The 18963-nt window shown below is 51.9% G+C and overlaps 1 protein-coding gene across 1 annotated transcript in view; it reads right to left on the bottom strand.

Moving 5' to 3' along the window:
- Positions 1-5761: 5761 nt before the first annotated feature.
- The window catches only part of NOVA2 (NOVA alternative splicing regulator 2), a 30284-nt gene continuing 17082 nt past the window's right edge, over positions 5762-18963 (bottom strand). Inside the window, exons 3-4 of the mRNA XM_039866252.1 lie at positions 15043-15209; positions 5762-7194 (exon numbers count right to left, since the gene is read on the bottom strand). Coding sequence (XP_039722186.1) covers positions 6112-7194; positions 15043-15111 — 1152 coding nt within the window. The 5' untranslated portion in view covers positions 15112-15209 and the 3' untranslated portion in view covers positions 5762-6111. The remainder of the gene's footprint in view (positions 7195-15042; positions 15210-18963) is intronic.

Consider the following 18963-nt stretch of genomic DNA (forward strand, 5'->3'; position numbering starts at 1 on the left):
CCTCCCCTAGATGCCCAGAGCCCTGGGGGAATGGGGGAAAGAATTTAGGAGAAGGGTGGAGGGTGTGGGGAGGAGGGAGAGGGAAGGGGATGGGTTAAGAAGGAGTGTGAGATGTCAAGCAAAAAAGACAACAGTGAACCTGTAAGATACTGGATAGCGTTTATCATGACAAAATTAAAGAATTCCCTCCGAGGGAGAAGGGGTGGGGAAGAGAGGGGTGTGGTGAGGCAGGGTGGGGCCATGGAAATACATGGTGCACTGGTCCTGAACAGGACTGGGTGGGGGTGCAAGTGGGCACGTGGCCTATGGCAATGGGTGGGGAGGGAGGAGGGCAGTGGGCCCCAGCCAGGAGCTTCTGGAGGCGGTGGGGAGGTGGGCGGCGTCTCTGGTCGCAGAGGATGGAAGGGATCAGTTAGGAGGGGTTGGATGGAGACACTGAAGGCATGGCCACATGGCGGGTGGTCTGGGCCCGAGAAACCTAACGTGGGCATGGGGTCGCAGGCGGGGGGCCAGCCCTGGGCTCGGGCCTTCGATCTACGGATTGGGGATCCCCACAGGACCTTAAAGGTCCCCCAGTCCCCGCATTCTGCAGTGTCGAGAACAAGCCCGGGAGAGGCTAGCTTCGTGTCCTCATAAGGACCTAGCGATCCGTTCTCCAGCCCTTCCCCCATCCCATTCTTCTCCTACCCTGTCTGTCCTCTGACGCCTCCATTATCTCAGCGAGGCTCCCCAGGGAGCCTGGAGGACAAGCCGTTTCACAGACGGGGAAAACTGAGCCGTCCTGTCAGACGGAACTTTTCCCCGCCTCTCCCACCTCCCTGCCAGGGGATCTCCGCACCCGTCCCTCTCCGGGTAATACTGATAATCTTGAAGTCCTTCGCATTGGGACAGGTGAGGGGACGCTACTTGGGATCCTCCCAAATCACACCACGATGTGGGCCATGCCTCCGGGGGCCTGAGATGCCAACACAAAGAAAAAAAAAATGACTCCCCACGTCCCCTGGCTCAAACCCAGTACAAAAGTGACTATTTACAATGAAGTGGTGGGGAGTGGGGGGTGGCGCAGAAAGCAGCGAGGTGAGTGAGCTCTCCACTTGTCCCACCAATCAAAGGGATAAGCCAGACGCTGGAGAATGTTATAAAGATCTGTCCCCAGGGCGGAAGACCCTAGAAGTGAGGGATGGGGGTGGGGCGTGGGATGGGGTGCAATTGGGGAGGCATGGGCGGTGGGAGGAGATGGAGGAAAGGTAGCTACTGGCCCTTGCCTTTCCCCTCCCCCCGCCGGACACACAGTTTTCCCTGGGATGAACACAGAAAGGGTTAATCAAAAAGTTCGATGAGCGAGTCTGACTCCCGAGGGGGGGCGGGCTGGAGCAATGAGGCTGCAGGTCCCGGTGGCCGGTGGTGATGGAGTCACTTAGAAGATGAGAGGTTGGTGGTTTGGGGGTGGGAGGGAGAGGAGGAGGGAGGGGAGGGGGGATTAGGTGGCCCCCCCCAGTTATCTCTGGGAGACAAGAGTATCCTGGACTGGCTGAGAAGGAATTAAAAACCGGCAGCCTTTACCACCCCCACCCGCACGGCGGCTTTTCCCATCTTCCTCCCTGCCACCCGGCGATCCCCAACGCGACTGTGGGACGACACGGAGTCGGACCTTACACGCAACAGCGGCTGCACCCCAGAGAGCAGCCCCGCCCACCGCAGCATGTCCAGACGGCTGGCCGCGGTGGACAGGGATCGCGGCCGCAGGGCTGGGCGTTGCGACTCCGTGAGAGCCACCGGCCAGTGTCCCGGCCCGCAGTGCCCAGACCTGGGCGTCGCGATCCCGTGCTCCCCCATCGTGACATCCAGTGCAGGCTCTCGCGACAGCCGGCCTCGGGATTTGGGTGGCTGGGGCAGGTGCCTGGCGAAGAGCAGAGGCCTGCCTGGCTGTCCCGATAGGTGTGCACCCAATCAGCCGCCTGGACACCCAAACTGCCATCCTCATCACTTCTGGTTAACGCCTTTTCCACCGCTCGGCCTCGCGCGACCTCCAATCCTGGTCTCGAAACAGCAATAATCGACGCCGGGGAACCCTGCCGCTTCCCCAAGGGCAGACCACCGATCAGAAACAAAACAAGGAGGGTCTGGGACGGAGGACTAGTCAGGGGAAACAGATCGAGGGGATATTGAGAGGTTTGGGGGTGAGGAAGGGGAGAAGAAATACCACTCAGAAAAGTGGTACCATATTGTTCCACATATAGGTCCCCGAACATCTGTAACAAATTCCATTTGGGATACATGTAACTCCCACCTACAAGTCCAGGGCAGGCATTAAGGGCAGATAAAGATGGCACAATCTCCGTCTTCTCATCCCTAATAATTATTGCAGTGAAGCCCCTTTGCCCATGTAGAGATGGTTGGGGCAGGGCAGAAGAAGGTGGCTGGGGCAGGTTGGCTCAGAGCCCTCCCCCCAGATGGGGGATGAAGGAGGTGAATTTGGCACATTGAACCCCTTCTTCTCATAAGTGCTTACGGTCCTCTCGAATCCAGCTGGCACTATCCTTTGGGCAAGCAAAAGAGGGGCTGAGCTTGTCTCTTCCCCTGCCAAATTTCTACAGATTTGCCAGAAGGAGCCAAGTGGGGTTCTCCCCGGCTGGTGGAATTTAGGGGATCCAAAAAGTTAGGGGGTTAGCTGAAAGGGAGTTTTTTATTTATCTTTTTTTTTTTTCTTACAAAGAGTCTAAGAAAAAGCAGGGTGGGAGAGGTGAGGAATGGGGACCCCAATAGCTAAGTGTCCTCAGCTTTTCAATACCTCTTAGGGGCCTCCTCGAAGAGAGATGATCCGTCTCCTCCCCTTATCTGAGTTCCCTCCCCTAGAGCAGCTCAGTTCCAAGGAAATTTGGCACTTTTTTTTTTTTTTAATCAGTAGGGAAATGGGGTGGGGGCTGTTGAGAGAGTTGAAGAGAGGGAAAGACAGACACAGAAAGAGATAGAGACAAGACAGGTGACAATGGCAGCCACAGGGAGCCAGAGAAAGAAAGAGAAAGAGAAACGCTAGCGGGGAGGCGTTGGAAGCTGGAGGGAGATAATTCAATGCAGCAAACACTAAGCACCTACTGGGTGCCGGAGAGCAGGGTGCAAGGAGGCCGCTCAGAGTCTCTGAGATCTGATTGGCTCACAGGGAGAGAGGGGAAAAGAGGGGATGGGTTTTTTTCAATGATCCCCATCCCTGACCCCACCTTCGCGTCCCCTCTGGACAAACTGCAGCACAAAAGACTGAGGGCAGATTGCAGAAGGGACTTTCAAGGGATGGGGAAGATGGCAGAGGGAGTTTCCTAGGGTGAAATGGCGAAAGGTGGGTGGTTCTGCACTCATAAACGTGGTGAGTGGACTAGCTCACTGAGCTAGCAAACTTCGAGAAATGTGACTAAGGGAAGGGGTTGTCACAGATACCCCAAGGAAACACTTTTCAGAAGGCCCAGCCTCCAGAGACATGTGAGAGAGAGAGAGAGAGAGAGAGAGAAGTATTGCACCCCATGAATGGGTCTACAGAAAGCATCTGACAAGCAGAGGGCAACTGAGGATGCAAATGATATGCAAATGAGCACTTTCAAATCCCACCTCCCCACTCCCAACTCCCAGGCCTTACTTTACGGCTCCCTGGCTCCTTCCCCTCCTCGTGGGGGCCCGGGGGTGGTTGCAGGGGGGACGGTCCAGCTAGATACTGCAATACCCACGTGGGGATGGAGATACTGTGAAATACTGTAAGGTCTTTTGGGAGGCAGAGGAGAGCAATGGCCCACAGGGCCACCTCCGCCTCCAGCCCCAGGAGCCCCCGACTGCAGAAGATATGTACAAAGTTACGTCAAGAATTGTTTTGGCACTCAGATCTCCATCTGGGTTCAGGCTGGAGATTAAGGGTGGGTGGGGGCAGCAGCGACGAGAGGGTCGAGAGGGTCGGGGATGGGGAAATGGGGCCTGCCCTCCCCCAGAGATGAAGAGGGCGTGGAAAAAGTTACCCAAGTGCCCAAGCTACAGCCTCCCATCAGGTGGAAGGGCCGGGAGGGAAAGTCAGTGCAAGGTACCTTGAAGGCTATTGCTTTCTAGGGATTTTCACATTTTGATTTGGGGGTGGCTCGCTAGTGAGCGGCAAGGGTCTCCCAGGCTTTAGGGGTGGGAATCGTCTCTGGCTTTTCTCCCCTCCTTTCTTTTGGGATCCAAGGAGGCTGGATTCCCCCAAAGCCATGAGAAGAGAAGGGTCTGGAAGACCTAGGAGGGGACGAATGGGGGAGAGGGCGGGCATGGGAAGCCCCTCCCCCAGAGATGCTGATGATGGAGCCAGGGCACTGGGGGCCCTGCTTTGGGTTGAAGAAAGGGGAGGTGGCCTCCGACGGGGAGGGGGAACGGGTGCGGGTAGAGGCGGGTCTCGGCTGTCCTAAGTCCACAGGGTGGTCAGGCCCTGAGATCTCGGCCTGCCAACGAGGCCTTAGAGCTGACCACAGCCGCAGCGCTCGGGGAGCCACTCCCAAACCGACTCGCAGGGCTGTCTGGCTTGGCAGACTCCATCAGAACGTTCTAGCTCCTCAGAGCCCCTGGTGAGAGCTCCAAAACATTCTGATCCATCAGATACCACCAAAGTGCTCCAGCTCGCTGGAAACCACAAGCCAATCTAATCCATTAGACCACGCGAATTCCGGCCAAGGGACCCTACCATGGCTCACTGAACTCTAAACTGGGCCATGCTGGCCTGACAGAGCCACCACGCATTTGGCTCAACCAGACTCAATGAAACAAAGCCACGCAGACACAAGCATGCACACAAAAGGCAGGGGTGGGAATGGGGGTCTTTAACAGCAGTTTTCACTTGCTCCATCTCCCGCCCCTCCCTGCCAGGCGAGTTCACAGACTTGGTACGTTCGGATGGAGATGACCCTGACAATATTGGGTCTTTTTCCTCAGTCTTCCAGATAAGATCCAAGTCCCACCCCTTATTCTTCTCCTAGGAAGACCCTCCCCGGGGTCAAGGCCCACCAAAGTGGGCTACCGGTGGAGAAGAAGGGTCAGTGACTGGCTATGACCCAATACAGGAAGTGCATGCTTCATCCCAATGACATCGCAGGAAGTACCCTGGAGACACCACAGGAAGTATGTGCTCCCATGGTATCACTGAAGTAACCTTCAAGGAAGGCTCATTGAGACATCATAGGAAGTATCTGTCTCTCCTATCATCACAGGAAGTACCTCTGAGGAACTACTTCCTGTGGCATCAAAAGGAGCACCAGAAGCCCCTGAAAGTACTTGACTCAACATCACAACAAGGAGCTTCATGCCCCTTACTTTAGGAAAGGCCACAGGAGATGCCACAAGCAGTTGCTCCAGCCTTTCCCAAGAGTCTTGCCCACTGGACCGGCCCCATCCGAGAGCTGGCCTCATTCCCAGCAGCACAGCACCACCCCCCACCCCAACCTGACAAAAAAAAAGTTAAAAGTTCCACCTAGGAGAGAGCACTCCAGTGGGGGGAGAGCAGCTGAGAAGATCTGGGAACTCTGGGGTCCCTGCTCCAAACGCCCCGTCTCAGCTCGGACCCCTCTGCTCCCTCTACTCCCATCACTTCCCTCGGATCTGGAACTGAGCAGGAAAGGTGGGGTGTTGTTTGGGGGGAGGCCCTCATTCGTGACCCAGAAGGCTCCTCCCTCCTCCCATATGGAAACAAAAACTTATAAAAGGGGGTGGGGGGAAATCCTGGAAAAAAAAAAAAAAAAGGAGGGAAAGAAAGAGAAAATAACGCTTTGTTTTCTATTAAAATCAACAAAATGCAATATATACAGATATCACACAGACCTGGGCCCTGGGAGAGGAGAGTCAGGCCCAGTCAAGCAGAGGGAGGAAGGAAGGAGGGGGTCAGTTCAGGGCTGGGGAGGGAGCTTCTGGGCCCCGTCCCCAGCCATCACTCAATCCTGCCTATGACTATCAGAAGGGAGGGGAGTGGGTCAGACCTACCCCAGCCCCAATCCTGTGAGGAGCAGGACTATTCCGAGCTGAGGTCAAGAGTTGGGGGCGGGGAAGGAGGAGGAGGAGGAGGCGGAAGAGGAGGAGGGGCGGGGAGGAGGGTGGGAGCACACACCACGGGCCTCATCCCACTTTCTGGGGATTTGAGGCCCTCACTCCCTGCTCGTAGGTGACCCGCTGGCTGATGAGGTATTGAGCGGCTTGGGTGGCCGCGGGGCTGCCAGTGATGGTGACCCGCCGGTTCCGCGTGCCTGGCAGGAACTCGCCCTTCTTGGAGATCTGGATGCGGGCGCCTGTCAGCTCCTGGTACTCCACCAACGTCTTGCCCCCCTTGCCCAGGATGGCTCCCACCAGGTTCTCAGGCACCGCGATCTCCACCAGCTCCTTGGCACTCTCGGCTGCCAACTTCTCTGCCGTCAGAAAGCCCCCGGCCGCTCCCGCCGCGGCTGCCGCGGCCACCAGCGGGCCACCCCCTCCGCCCGCCCCACCGCCCGCCCCGGCCCCGAGGTAGCCATTGGCAGCTGCGGCCAATGCGAAGGACCCCAGGGCTCCGGGGGGCGGGGGTGGAGGTGGGGCGGCCCCTCCGGCCGGCCCGGCCCCTGCCTCACCGGCGTAAGATGCCAGGAGGTTGGCGGCGGCGGCGGCGGCAGGGTTGGCACCGGCCGCCACGGCGGCCAGGACCCCGGAGGCGGCGGCCGAGTTGAGGCCCAGGCCGAGGGAGTTGGTGTTGTAGCCGTAACTGGCCAGCGTGTTAAGCGCCGTGCTGATGGCCAGCAGGTCGGTGCCTGAGAAGGCAGGCAGGGCAGCAGGAAAGGCGCCCACGCCGGCCAGCCCCGCAGGGCCCAGCAGGCCGGAGGCGGCGGCGGCCGAGGCGGCGGCCGCAGCAGGCAGCACGTCGGCAGGGCTGGCATACGGCGAACCGGTGGGGTTGGAGTTGGCCACGGGGCCAGCCACGTTGGCGTAGCTGATGTTGAGGCAGCTGCTGCTCTGGGGGTCTTCCTGTACCTTCTGCACGATGGCGCTCACGGCCTTGTGTACCTGCTCGGGTTCGCCGCTGACGGTCACCACTCGCTCCTGCAGGTTGATGCCCTCTGGCTTCTGGGACAGCTGCACCCAGGCACCTGACTGTTCCATCACGGCCTTCACTGTTGCGCCCCCCTTGCCGATGATCAGGCCCGCCGTGCTGTTGGGGACGATCAGCTTGGCCTGCGTGGGGAGTGAGAGCGGGGTCTTTAGCGTCAGCCCCTGTTCCTGCTATTGAGTGTCCCAAATCAGTTCCAGCCCGTCCCTTTGGCATGCACCAGTGGGGTCCTACAGGCTGTTAAAAATACTGAAACACTTCCATATTGGTTGGTAAAAAAAGAACTAGTACTCCAAGTCCCCTCTGTAGCCTCTCAGCCACCCTGTCCCATGCCCCGGGGTCCTCTGGGACGTCCTTTTCATTCAGCACCTTAAAGGCTGTACCAGCGGGGGGCCCTCCAGGACCCCGCTCCAAGTTTGCTCTGGTGCCATGTCCTTCCCACATCATTAAGTCCTCTGACTCCCAGCCCCAGGAAAGCCATCACTGGTCTCACTTAGGGACTTGCCCCAAGGCTACCCAGATAGGGAAGGAGCTGAAATCCAGCCTCCTGGACCCCTGCCCCGTTGTGCTTCTCACCCTAGGACATGGTCACCTCGCTTAACCTTTTTCTTGTTAGGGGCCGAATTGTTGCTCCCTCCCCTTAATTCATATGTCGAAGTCCTGACCCCATCAGAATATGGCTGCATGTGGAGATAGGGTCTGTAGAGAGGCAATTAAGGTTAAGTGAGTTCCCTAGGGGGACCCCAATGCAATAGGACTGATGTCCTTGTAAGAAGAGGAGGTTAGGACACACACACACACACACAGAGGAAAGACCACATGAAGACACAGGAAGACGTCTGTCTACAAGCCAAGGAGACAGGCCTCCGAAGAAACCAACCTGGCCAGACACCTTGATCTTGGACTTCTGGCCTCCGGAATTGTAAGAAAATGAATTTCTGTTGTTTGACCCACCCAGTCTGTGGTACAGCCCTAGCGAACTAATGCAGTTGCCTTATCCGTGAAATGAAGATACCAGAACCTTGCAGAAAATCGGTCACTGAAATACGGCGGTCCCCGCTTCTCAGTGGCAGAGCAGCCTATCCTTTGCAGCCACAAAACCGATCAATCTTAATCCCAGTGGGGATTTTTCAGAATTAAATGTCTCTTTTCGCACCTCCGAGAGTATTTCTACACATAAATTCCTTCTTCTGTCTACAGCCATGTCACCCTGAACAAGCCCAATCCCGTCTGGCTTGTTAGTAGGGTCGGGCCTGGTTCATATTTGGATGGGAGACCACTGAGGAAGACCAGGTACTGTCGGCATAAAAAATAAAAATAAATAAATAAAGGATTGAAAGCTGACAAGGTCCTTGCAATCTGTGAGGTCGACCAAGGGTTGCCTCACCTAAAAAAAAAAAAAAAAATTCCTTCAATACTCAGTCCTTCCCACGACCCCCCAGACCGGTGGATTCTAGCCCCTGAAGCTCTGACCTCTGCGTGTCCTCTCCACCCCCAAGCCAGAGCCTGGGGGTATTCAGGAAATTTGTCACAATGATTGGGGACAGATGTGGGATTCAGCGGGGAAGGGCCACGATGTTTGCATCCCATAATGTCAGTCAGTTCCTCACAAAAAAGAATAATCCCAGATTCTCTATGACTTCTGAATGTCCCTCTGGGCATCCATGTTGGGGAAAAGCCTATTTATAAATCTGTGAGCCCAGAACTGACCCCATGATACATGTAAGTACCAAGTATTTATTTTTTTTGTACATGATACATATAAGTACCAAATATTTTTTTGCACAGTTTTAAGGTCTACTGAAATTTCCAGGAATGCAACTCTCAGTAAATCAAGAGAAGATTGTACTTTGTTTTCTTCTGAACCTTACATGAGAGTCTTTCGTCTTTTTACAAAAGCATGACATCAGCAGGAATGCCACTTATATCATCTAAGTCTCTAATTTTACAATCTGGATCACCGCGTTTGCCACTGTCCCACTTGCTCGGGCTACGTCAGGTGCGAGCGGCCGGTTATTTCATTACTTCTTCCATTGTGGTCCTGGCTGAGCATTTACATATTAAGATTCATCTTATTTTATAACAAATCATCTTCCTTTCATTTCTCCTTTATTTAAAAAAGGCCTTACGGGATGCAGAAAACGTACGTCTGTACAATGGAATGTTATTTGGCAATCGATTTAAAGGAATGAAGTTCTGATCCATGCTACAGCAAGGATGAACCTAGAAAACATTACACTGCATGAACAACGCCAGGCACAAGAAACCACATAGTGTATGATTCCATCTCTATGAATGTATGGAACAGGCAAATCTATAGACACAGAAAGTAGGTCAGCGGTGGCTTAGGGCTCAGGAGGCAGTGAACTGGGGGACTGAAGGGTGATAGGTAAGGGGATCAAAATTTCCTTTCGAGGGAATGAAATGTTCTAAAATTGATCATGGTGATCGATGCACAGCTCTGAATATAATAAAACCATTGAACTGCACTTCAAATGAGTGAATTCCACGTATGTGAATTCTATCTCAATAAAACTGAGATATCTCAATAAAACTTATGGATCCCGACATGTTTTATACCTACGTTTTACATATAGTCTCAGAGAGTGAAGTGGGCATGGGGAAATATTTGTAGAAAAAAAGAGGACACTGGGTCTGACAAGGCTGAGAACCGCTCACTGCTTTACAGGCTCTGATCCTGCTGATCTCGCTGACTTCAACTCTGCTGTTCCTCCAACTTGCCAAGTTCTGACCAGACTCAGGGCCTTTGCACCTGCTGTTCTGGCACCTGGAAGGCCCTTTCCCAGAAAAGGAGGCTTACCCCCTCCCTTCATTCAGGTCATTGAATAAATGCACCTCCTCAGAGAGGCCTGACCTGACCACCCAATTGTCAAAGCCTGTTGATTCGCCTATTTTATATCCCCAGCATGGACACCTCCAGACTCCTATCTAACTGCTGACCTCGCAGCTCTATTATGATGCTGAATAGATACCTCAAACTTAAAGTCCAAAATGGAATTCATCATCTTTCTCCTTAAATGTGTTTCTGCCATGGTGTTCCTCATTTCGCTACATGGAAAATGCATCCTTCCATGACTTGGGCCCAAGACTTAAGCATCCTCTTTTCCCCTCCCATCCAACATCCAATCAGCAATGCTGCTGGCTCTACCTTTAAAAATATATCCCAGATCAAGACATGAATCAGGTTAACAATCAAATGCAATGAATGCACACTGACTGAATCTTGGATAGAAAAATACGTACTTTATAGATATAAAAGATAGGGGCAATTCAAATATAGACTTTTTATTAAATAATAGTATGGAATTCGTATTAATTTTGCTAGATGTGATCATAGTAATATAATATAGGAGACTGTCCTTGTTCTTGGGAGATATATGCTGAAGTATTTAGGGGTGAAGAGTTATGAGGCCTACGACATTTTCAAATGCATCAGCAACAAAGAAACAAATAAAAAGCAACAAGCAATCTCTCTGTGTGTGTGTGTGTGTGTAGATATAAAGCAAACATTAACACCGGTGAATCTAAATGCAACCTGTAGGGAGTTCATTGTACTATTCTTCAAACATTTTCAACATAAAAAGTTAGAAGAAAAAAATACATATGCCCTCAAACTCCCTTTCCTTCTGCTCTGCTTGATTTTTCTTCATAATACTTTTTATTCTCTGACATCTTATACATTTTACTTATTTACTTATGTTCTGTTTCTGATAGAAGATTTACTATCTTCTGTTTCTGTTGAAAGGATTTAAGATCCATAAGGGTAGAGATTTTTGTCTGCATTGTTTACTCCTGGGTTCTCAGTGCCTGGAGGAGTACCTGGTACACACTCACCAAAGGGTGGGTGAATGAATGGAAGGATGAAAGAATGAGGGCTGACACACTCACAGGACCTAGCAGGAATGGGACTGGGTGGAGGCAGCCAGGTGTATGTCACCTGGTGGTGTGGGCGGGGCGGAGGGGGGCAGCAGAGTAGGATGCTGTACATTTGGGAAGCCAAACTCAGCCTGATCTGACTTTTCTGGATTAACTGGATATTCTGATTTGTCAAATGTGAAGCATCCCCCAGTTTTTAAATGTTGGCAACCTCTTCGAAATATCTAAGAACCACTCTGTGGTAGCCAGACCATCAGTTTGCAGTCTGTGCACACACATTTCGGAAAAGCTGCCTTGGACTCTGGAGATAACCTGCTCAGGTTTAAATCCTGGCTCCACCATTGATGCTGGGCAAGAGATTTAATCTGAGACTCAGTTTTCTCATCTGTAAAATGGAAATATCCACACCTCCTCCACAGGATTATTGTGAAGCCCAACTGAGATCATGCACAAAATGATGAGCTTGAAATTCGAGCATGGCCGCAATTAATTAGAACTGAGTATGGCTGTCCTTCAGGTGACTCACAGTGCCCACCATTGCCAGGTTACACCTAGCTACCTACCTCAGTCATGTTTCTGCCTGGGCTCTATGGGCATGTTATCATCCATTCATTCCAACAAGCAACATTTGCTGAGCACATACTATGTGTCAAGCACAGGGTGCCACGTGAGAGTGCAATTAATATGTGCCCAGAGTAGATACTCAAAAAATGATTCTTGTCATTGTTACCTCATGGGCAGGCCTGTGTTACAGCCACTTTGAAAAACTGTCTAGCAGTTTTTCAAAAAGTCAAATATAGATTTATTCCATGACCCAGCAATTCCAACCTGAGGTAGATACCCAAGAGAACTGAAAACATATGTCCACACATATGTTCATAAGCAGCATTATCCATAATAGCTAAAGGGTAGAAACAACCCAAATTTCTATCAGTTGATGAATAGACAGAATGTGGTATATCCATACAATGAGCTATTGTTTGGTCATACAATGGAATGAAGTTTTGGTATGTGCTACAATATGGATGAAACTTGGAAATACTATGTCAAGGGAAAGAAGCCAGACACAAAAGCTCACACAAATATCATTCAATTTATGGAAAATATCCAGAATAGGCAAATCAACAAACATCAAGTATAATTTGCTGTGGAAAGGGGCTGGGAGGGGACCCAGAGGGAACGGAGAGTGACCTTTAACAGGTATGGGGCTTCTCTTTGGGGTGGTGAAAACATTTTGGAATGAGACGGTGGTGATCAATGTACTACTTTGTGAATATACTAAAACCACTAGATTATATACTTTCTAATGGTGAAAACCTTACTGTATGGGAATTATATGTCAACACAGCTGTTATTTTTAAAAAAATCATTAGAAAAAAGAAGTCTGACAAGTTAAGGGGATAGAACAGAAGCGTGTACAAAATCAGACCTAGAGGCAAGGAGGTATTTGGTATGTGACACAGCATTTCAGAGCAACTGGGAAGGATGGGACCGTTTCATCTGAGAAACTGTGCCCATCAAGAAATGGTGAAAGCAAATGCCTTCACCTCTCTGTGCTTCTGTGCTTCGTCTCCAACACTGACATAAACCACAGCTACTCCATACAATTACCGAAACTATTCAATGACTAAAGTGACTGCCTAGTGCCTGGCACACGGGAAACCCTCAGAAAACAGTAGCTGCCTTCACGATAGGCCCAGATTGAAGAGCCACATCCACAGGGGCAGTTCCATAGAATCCTGGAGTCCCAAGAATGTTAGAACAGCAGAATCTTAGAATAATACACACCTAGAATCCTGGAATCACAGAGCCATCAAATTGTAGGGGTTTTAGAGCCAGAATAACCTCAGAGCCCATCTGTCTCAGTGATCTGCAAGTCTGGAGATTTTAAAGTAATAGTAACAGCAGCAGCAGCAGCTAACAGTACCTACCACATACCAGGCACTTTTTGAAACTTTCATAATCTTACTTAAACCTACTTAATCTTAGCAACAACTTAGCAACAATCCTACAAGGTAGGTATTATTATTATCACATTTTATAGATTGGGAGGCAAAGGCACAGAGAGATTCAGTAACTTACTCAAGGTCACACAGGTAGTGAACAGTATAGCCAGGATCTGATCCCAGGCCACAGAGTCCACATTTATATTCCCAGGTCTTAGCCCCAGAAATTCTGGTTCAGGGCCAGAATTCTGGAACAGGCATTGCAAGCTACTTAGATAATTCAGATACCAGGCAGGGTGGCAAACTGGTGGTCCTCAGGCCATAGCCAGCCCATAGCCATATAGTGCTTTAAAAAACAGAGCTGACCTTAAAAAATCTTGAAAAATGTGGAAAATGTGGCAGTACTATGTCCATGTCCCCAAAGGGCAAGACTCAACTGGAGTAGAGCAGTGGCTGCCCCTGGTTTGGCCCAGTTTTCACACTGTAAAGAAAGGGAAACTGAGGCTTATAGATGAGAAGAAGACCTAGAGTAAACACAGCAAGCCCAAGGCAAATAGAGACTAGACACACCTGTCTTCTGACTCAAAAACCCGTAATAACAATAACAAAAGCTAACATGTTTTTGAGAACTTCCTATGCATTAGGCATACATGCTAAGTGCTTTTTGAACATCAATGAATGCTACCACCCTGAAGTAGGTACCATAATGAATCTCATTTTACAGATGAGAAAACGAAATATGGAGAAATCAAGTCACCTGTTCAAGGTCAGGCAGGTAAAAGTATCAGAGTAAGATTCAACTTAACATCTTGACTCCAGAGCATGAGCCTTCAGCCATTATTTCCATAATTCTTTGCAGCCCCCGAGGAATAAGGCAGAGGAAAAATCCTGGTTCGATAACCTTTCCACTCCCTATCTCAGAGTTCCCGCGGATTAGGGGGTGGGGTGGCTCAGGCACAGATGGCGCTGACCCCATTTTCTCTAAACATGTACAGACTCTTGATGAACCCTGGGCCCCTTGTGGCCACGACCAAGGCGGAGGGAAGTGGCAATACCCTTGCCTCCCTGCCAACTGTGGGGAAGCTGTGGCCTGCCCATAGGAAGGGATTCGGAAGAGGCCCCGCGAGGCGCTAGGAGCGGAGCCGCTTCAGCACCAAGGACAGCAGCCGCGATCCTAGCCCCGGGCCTGCTGTCTTTTTGGGGACGAGATCCGCTCGTTGGGCAGCGTTCTCCCAAGGCTTTCCGCCCACCGTTTCCCCACGATCTTGGGGGAACTGTCTGTGGTCCCCCCAACCACCACCTCAGGGCAACGAGGATTCCCAAGAATTCCAGATTCCTTTTACCGAGGCCCTCTCTCGTCTTCGCTTCTTAGGCAGACGTTAAGGAACGCTCACAAGTGGCCTGTCCGCCAGTCCGGGACTTCTCGCCCCCTTTGCATCGTGTGCGCATGTATATGGGAGCGGGGAAGGGGAGAAAACACCGGAGGGCATTCCCCTCCTCCTTGGCCCCCGACCCTCAGGACAGTGCTGCCAGGGGCTCTGCGGCAAGCCCACCTGCCCAGTGCGCACCGTGGTCATGGCAACCAGAGAGGCGGGAAGGGATTGGTCCGCTCCGTGCCACGCCCCTACGCCACCGCTTCCCTGTAACTGAGGCAACCGAGAAGCGCTGCCCTCCTCCTTCCATCCCTTCTAGAGAGGGCTGTGTAGGAGAGGGACCTGCCCCCTCTCTTGCTGAGGAAACATCATTTCTCCGAAATGGTGGCTGCTCCCATACAGAGAGGGGGAGTATGAGAGGCCATTTCTAAACTCTTCTAGATGTGGATGGGCTGCGGCTGAGGTCACCGACGGGAGGACAGGAAGTGAGAGGCAGGTTGCTCTGAGAGACAATGGGATGAGGCGTAGGGGGGAAGAGGATCCAGACAGTCCCAGGAAAGAGGGGTGTCTGGGCCAAATTCTCCCAGAATCAGGTGGTCTGGAGTCGCTAGGCTGATTCTCTAATAATAACAACACTAACCACTACCAGGTATTTGATTGGTACATGTTTTATCAATTGAACTCCCACAGTAATTCAGTGATGGGAGAAATGTCTTCTTCTCACTGCTTTATAGAAACCCATTCTGTCCCCGCTGACCTGCTTGGCTCTGTCGGGGTTCATCGTGGTTTGGGGTTGAAGGATGTTGACCACCTCAGGTTTGGTCATCGCTTGTGGGATTTCTCGGACCTTCTCGGCAATAAAGCTGTGCACAGCATTCAAGGCCTCTGCTGTGCCCTGTACCAGGCATACTCGCTCTGTGGTTCCTGTTGAACGAGGAAGAGGGCAGGCAGACGCATCAGACAGGAATGGAAACATTCCTGAGAGACAGGCTCCATTTAATGGAGAGAGAAAACTGAGGTCCGGGGAGTGGTCACGTGGTAAGCCTGGGCATGCTGGCATGGGCTCCCAGGCTACGGTGGGTAGCTGGGAGAGTGAGCGGAATCCCTGTTTTATAATCTGCACTTCATCGCCCTCCCCTAAAACAACCCCGGGGGATGGAAGAATGATGCTTAAGTGCTTTGCGATGCCCACAGCAGCCCCGGGCAGGGGAGACAGGGCTCAGCTGCCTCTTCCCAGTCCTTGCTGCCTCCCGGTTGCTTTGGCAACCATTCACTCACTCCTCCCTTCTAGAAGCTGAGAGCTCAGGCCTGCAACGGTTGCCACAGTAACTGGAACCCCCTTATCGGTCTGGCTGGCCGGGTCCTCAGCCCACCCCCAGGGGGACGAAGGACGAGGCCCTGTTGCCATGGCAACCCCTGAAAGCCTGCAGCGACGGCCTCTGGGCTTTTGGAGAGGATGGGGAAGGGCTGGGGGATGGGGGAGACAGAAGAGAGGCCTGAGTGCCTGCCTGGACCCACCAGATGGAGGGCAAATTGAGGGGTGGGGGGAGGACAGGAGAGGAGAGGGAGAGCGAGTGGTCAAAGGCACCAGGAATAGTGGGGACTGGCACCTTTGCTGGAGATTCTCCAGATATTGGTTGCAGTTCTGACCGGCATTCTTACTATGTATATGTGTGTGTTGGGGAGGGGGGGGCAGTGGGGAAGAGAGAAGCTAACTCTGAATAGTGTTGGGATATATGTGGGTGGGAGAGAGACTCTGGGTAACGCTGTGAGGCTGTTTGGGTGAGTGGGGTGTGCGTGTGTGTGTGTGCGCACGTGCACGTGCATGCATGTGGATATTCAGGCAGGACCGGCTGAATGATCTTTATCTGTGTACGTGTCTATGAGAGAGAGGGCAGCACGGACGGAGATATAAACAGACTGCATGCCCGCGATTCCAGGAAAGATGCTTGTGCCCGCTCGTGTGTGTGTGAAGAAGGCTTGGGGTGTGGCCGTGATGTTCAAGGTTACGTATACTATCTGTGAGACGAAGCCGAGTGTGTGTGAGGGTTTAAGAGAGAGAAACAAAGAATGTCATGAAGCGACAGTGAGGGTGTACAGTGAATGCATGCCACCTGGAGACCGTGTGACAGCGTGTGTGTTTGCATGCGTGTGTACGTAGGTGTGTACGGGAAAGAGACGGCCAGAGACCTCTAGGTGTTTAAAAGGTTATTTGGATGACGGGTGTGTGGTATACATAATTATGTATGCGAGTGTATATATAGGAACAGACAGATAAGACTGATGTGTGTGAACACGAGAAAGAAAGAGACCAACAGGCAGAACAAGGCACTGGGAGGTAAGACTGGAGGCCTGATGGGTTTGTCTGCATGTAGGTATTACAGCCAAAGAAGACTCTACTATGGCCAGCGAGTGTGGGAATGTGACTGCCCGGGTGAGCTGGCATTGTCCAGTGTGTGGAGCGTGTGCGTGTCTCTCCCTGGGTGGGACTCTGTCTGTCAGATCAGTTTTTCCCCTGGCTCTGTAACGGACCTAAGTGAGTGCCAGGCTCTGTGTGCCTGCACGTCTGGGACACTTGGGGTGAGTGTCCAGTGTCCTGTGGGCATTCTAGGGCAGCATGCTGGTGCTATCGCTCTGATCCCTCGCTTGCTGTCTCTCAGCCTGGCAGGCCAGTCTTACCATGTGTCTGAGTGTCACTGTGCTGGGTCACTTGTATAGTTGACATCCTCAATCTCCTTTGGGCCGTTGTTCCTCACTCGTACTCCCCCCTCCCCCTGAACAATGGCTTGGTTTGAGCCAAGGGTGAGTCAGCGTGCAGGCTGCCTCCGTCTGGGTGTGTAAATAGGAAAGGGTGTGGGTCAGGTGGGAACTGGGGGTGGGGGTGGATGGTCCCCTCGGGAAAGCCTGGAATGAAGGGGCCAAGCTCTCCATCTCTGCGAGGCGTCCTTCCAGCTCAGGGGATCTGTGATCTCCCACCCCCTTGTAGTTCTTATCCCGGGTCCACGGGGGTTTTGTGGGACTCAGTGAAACTCTGAAAGAATGTCCAATACTAACAGCTGGTGCTTACATAACACCAAGTGCCAGCACCATTTTAAGCACTTTATATATATTTGTTCACTTTTATACACGAGGCAGGCAATATTATTATTCCTGACTTACTGTTAAGGACACTGAAGCACAGAGACTGTTTGGAGTTTGTCTAACTAAGTTCATTCAGCCAGTAGTGAAAGATCAGGGGTCTGAACCCAGGTGTCTGGCTTCAGACTCTCAGCTTTTAGCCACTGAGCTACGCTGTGCTAAATTTGGGGTGCGTGGAGCATGCGTGTGTGTGTTTGCACGGCGAGATAGAAGGGGAGACATAAACCGATTGTCGTTTTGCTTTTGTGTTTTCGATCATAAAAAAAGAATATGATGAATTGATTAAGTAGTCACTTAAGATTTTGCACTTTGGTGCAAATATGTCGTAATTCAATAAAATATTTTTTAAAAATTGTGTGTGTGTGTGTGTGTGTATTTTCCTTCTGAAAGTGAGTTCCAGAGCTTCAAGCAGATACTCAAAATCAGACAGAATTTAGAATCATGAGGGTGTCTGGCTGAGTGCACAGGAGTCTGCATGGCCTTGGGCCAGTACCTGCCTCTTTCTGGGTCTCTGTTTCTCCATGTCTGAGCCAGCCAGAGGGATTGAATCTGGGGCTTGGGGTTTCCTGTATAAAGTGGGGGAACCCCTTTGTGTGTTCTGCCCCTCCCTTGGGGTTAAGGGCCACGTAGGTTTTTGTTTTGTGCAGTGTGTGTGTTGTCTGTCTTCGTGTTCGTGTGTGAATTTACTAGGCCCAGAAGACACTTTCCATTTCTCGCCTGTTCTCTATGCTTCAGCCACGACACCGAATAAACTGCCCCTCCTCCAGCCTTTGAACATGCTATTTCATCTTCCTGGCACTCCTCACTGCTTTTACCTAGCTCAGTCTCACTTATTGTTCTGGGCTCCTCCTCCAGGAAGCCCTTCCTGACCTCCTGAGGCAGGGTTGACTGCCTCATCTGGGCTCCCGCCATCCTCTGGGCTTCCCCGCCCCAGTCCTGGATCGTCACTGGTGCTCAGTCTGTCTTCCCTACTGGGATGTGAGATTCGAGAGGACCAGCCTGGGGTGTCTGAGTCACTGCTATGTCTCCACCTCTGTCCAGTATAGAGCTGGCACAGAGGAGGTGCTCAGAGAATGTGCTGAATGAATGAATGAATGAATGAAAGGGTGTCAGCCAGGGGCACAGGGAAATACCTATCCGTCTCGAGCAGCAGATCTCAGGTCTTGTGTTCCTGCGTGTCCTGAGAAGTCCTGGGGACAGGACTAGGATGCAGGGGGCTGCGTCCTTCATCACTGAGTCAGGCTTATGCCATATGTTCTGGAGTGGCGGGGGTGGGGGGGCGGCTGGCCGCATGTCCAAGGGCTGGGGAGAGATGCTGTTTGTTTGAACTGTGTTTGTCCCAGGAGAGTCAGTGACTGTCCCATCCTCTGGGGTTCTCAGCTGCCTGGCCTGTGGGGTGTGTCACTGAGTTGGGGAGGCGATGATGTGTCTCATGTCACAGAATGTGATCCAAGGGCGAGGAACCAAGTGTCCTTAGATGAATGTCCCAAGAAGAGGTCTTATCCGTATCTTGTGTGCTAGAGGGGTGTGGGGGAAACTG

Source organism: Pteropus medius, unplaced genomic scaffold, assembly GCF_902729225.1.
Source record: "Pteropus medius unplaced genomic scaffold, Ma_sr-lr_union100, whole genome shotgun sequence".
NCBI lineage: Eukaryota > Metazoa > Chordata > Mammalia > Chiroptera > Pteropodidae > Pteropus > Pteropus medius.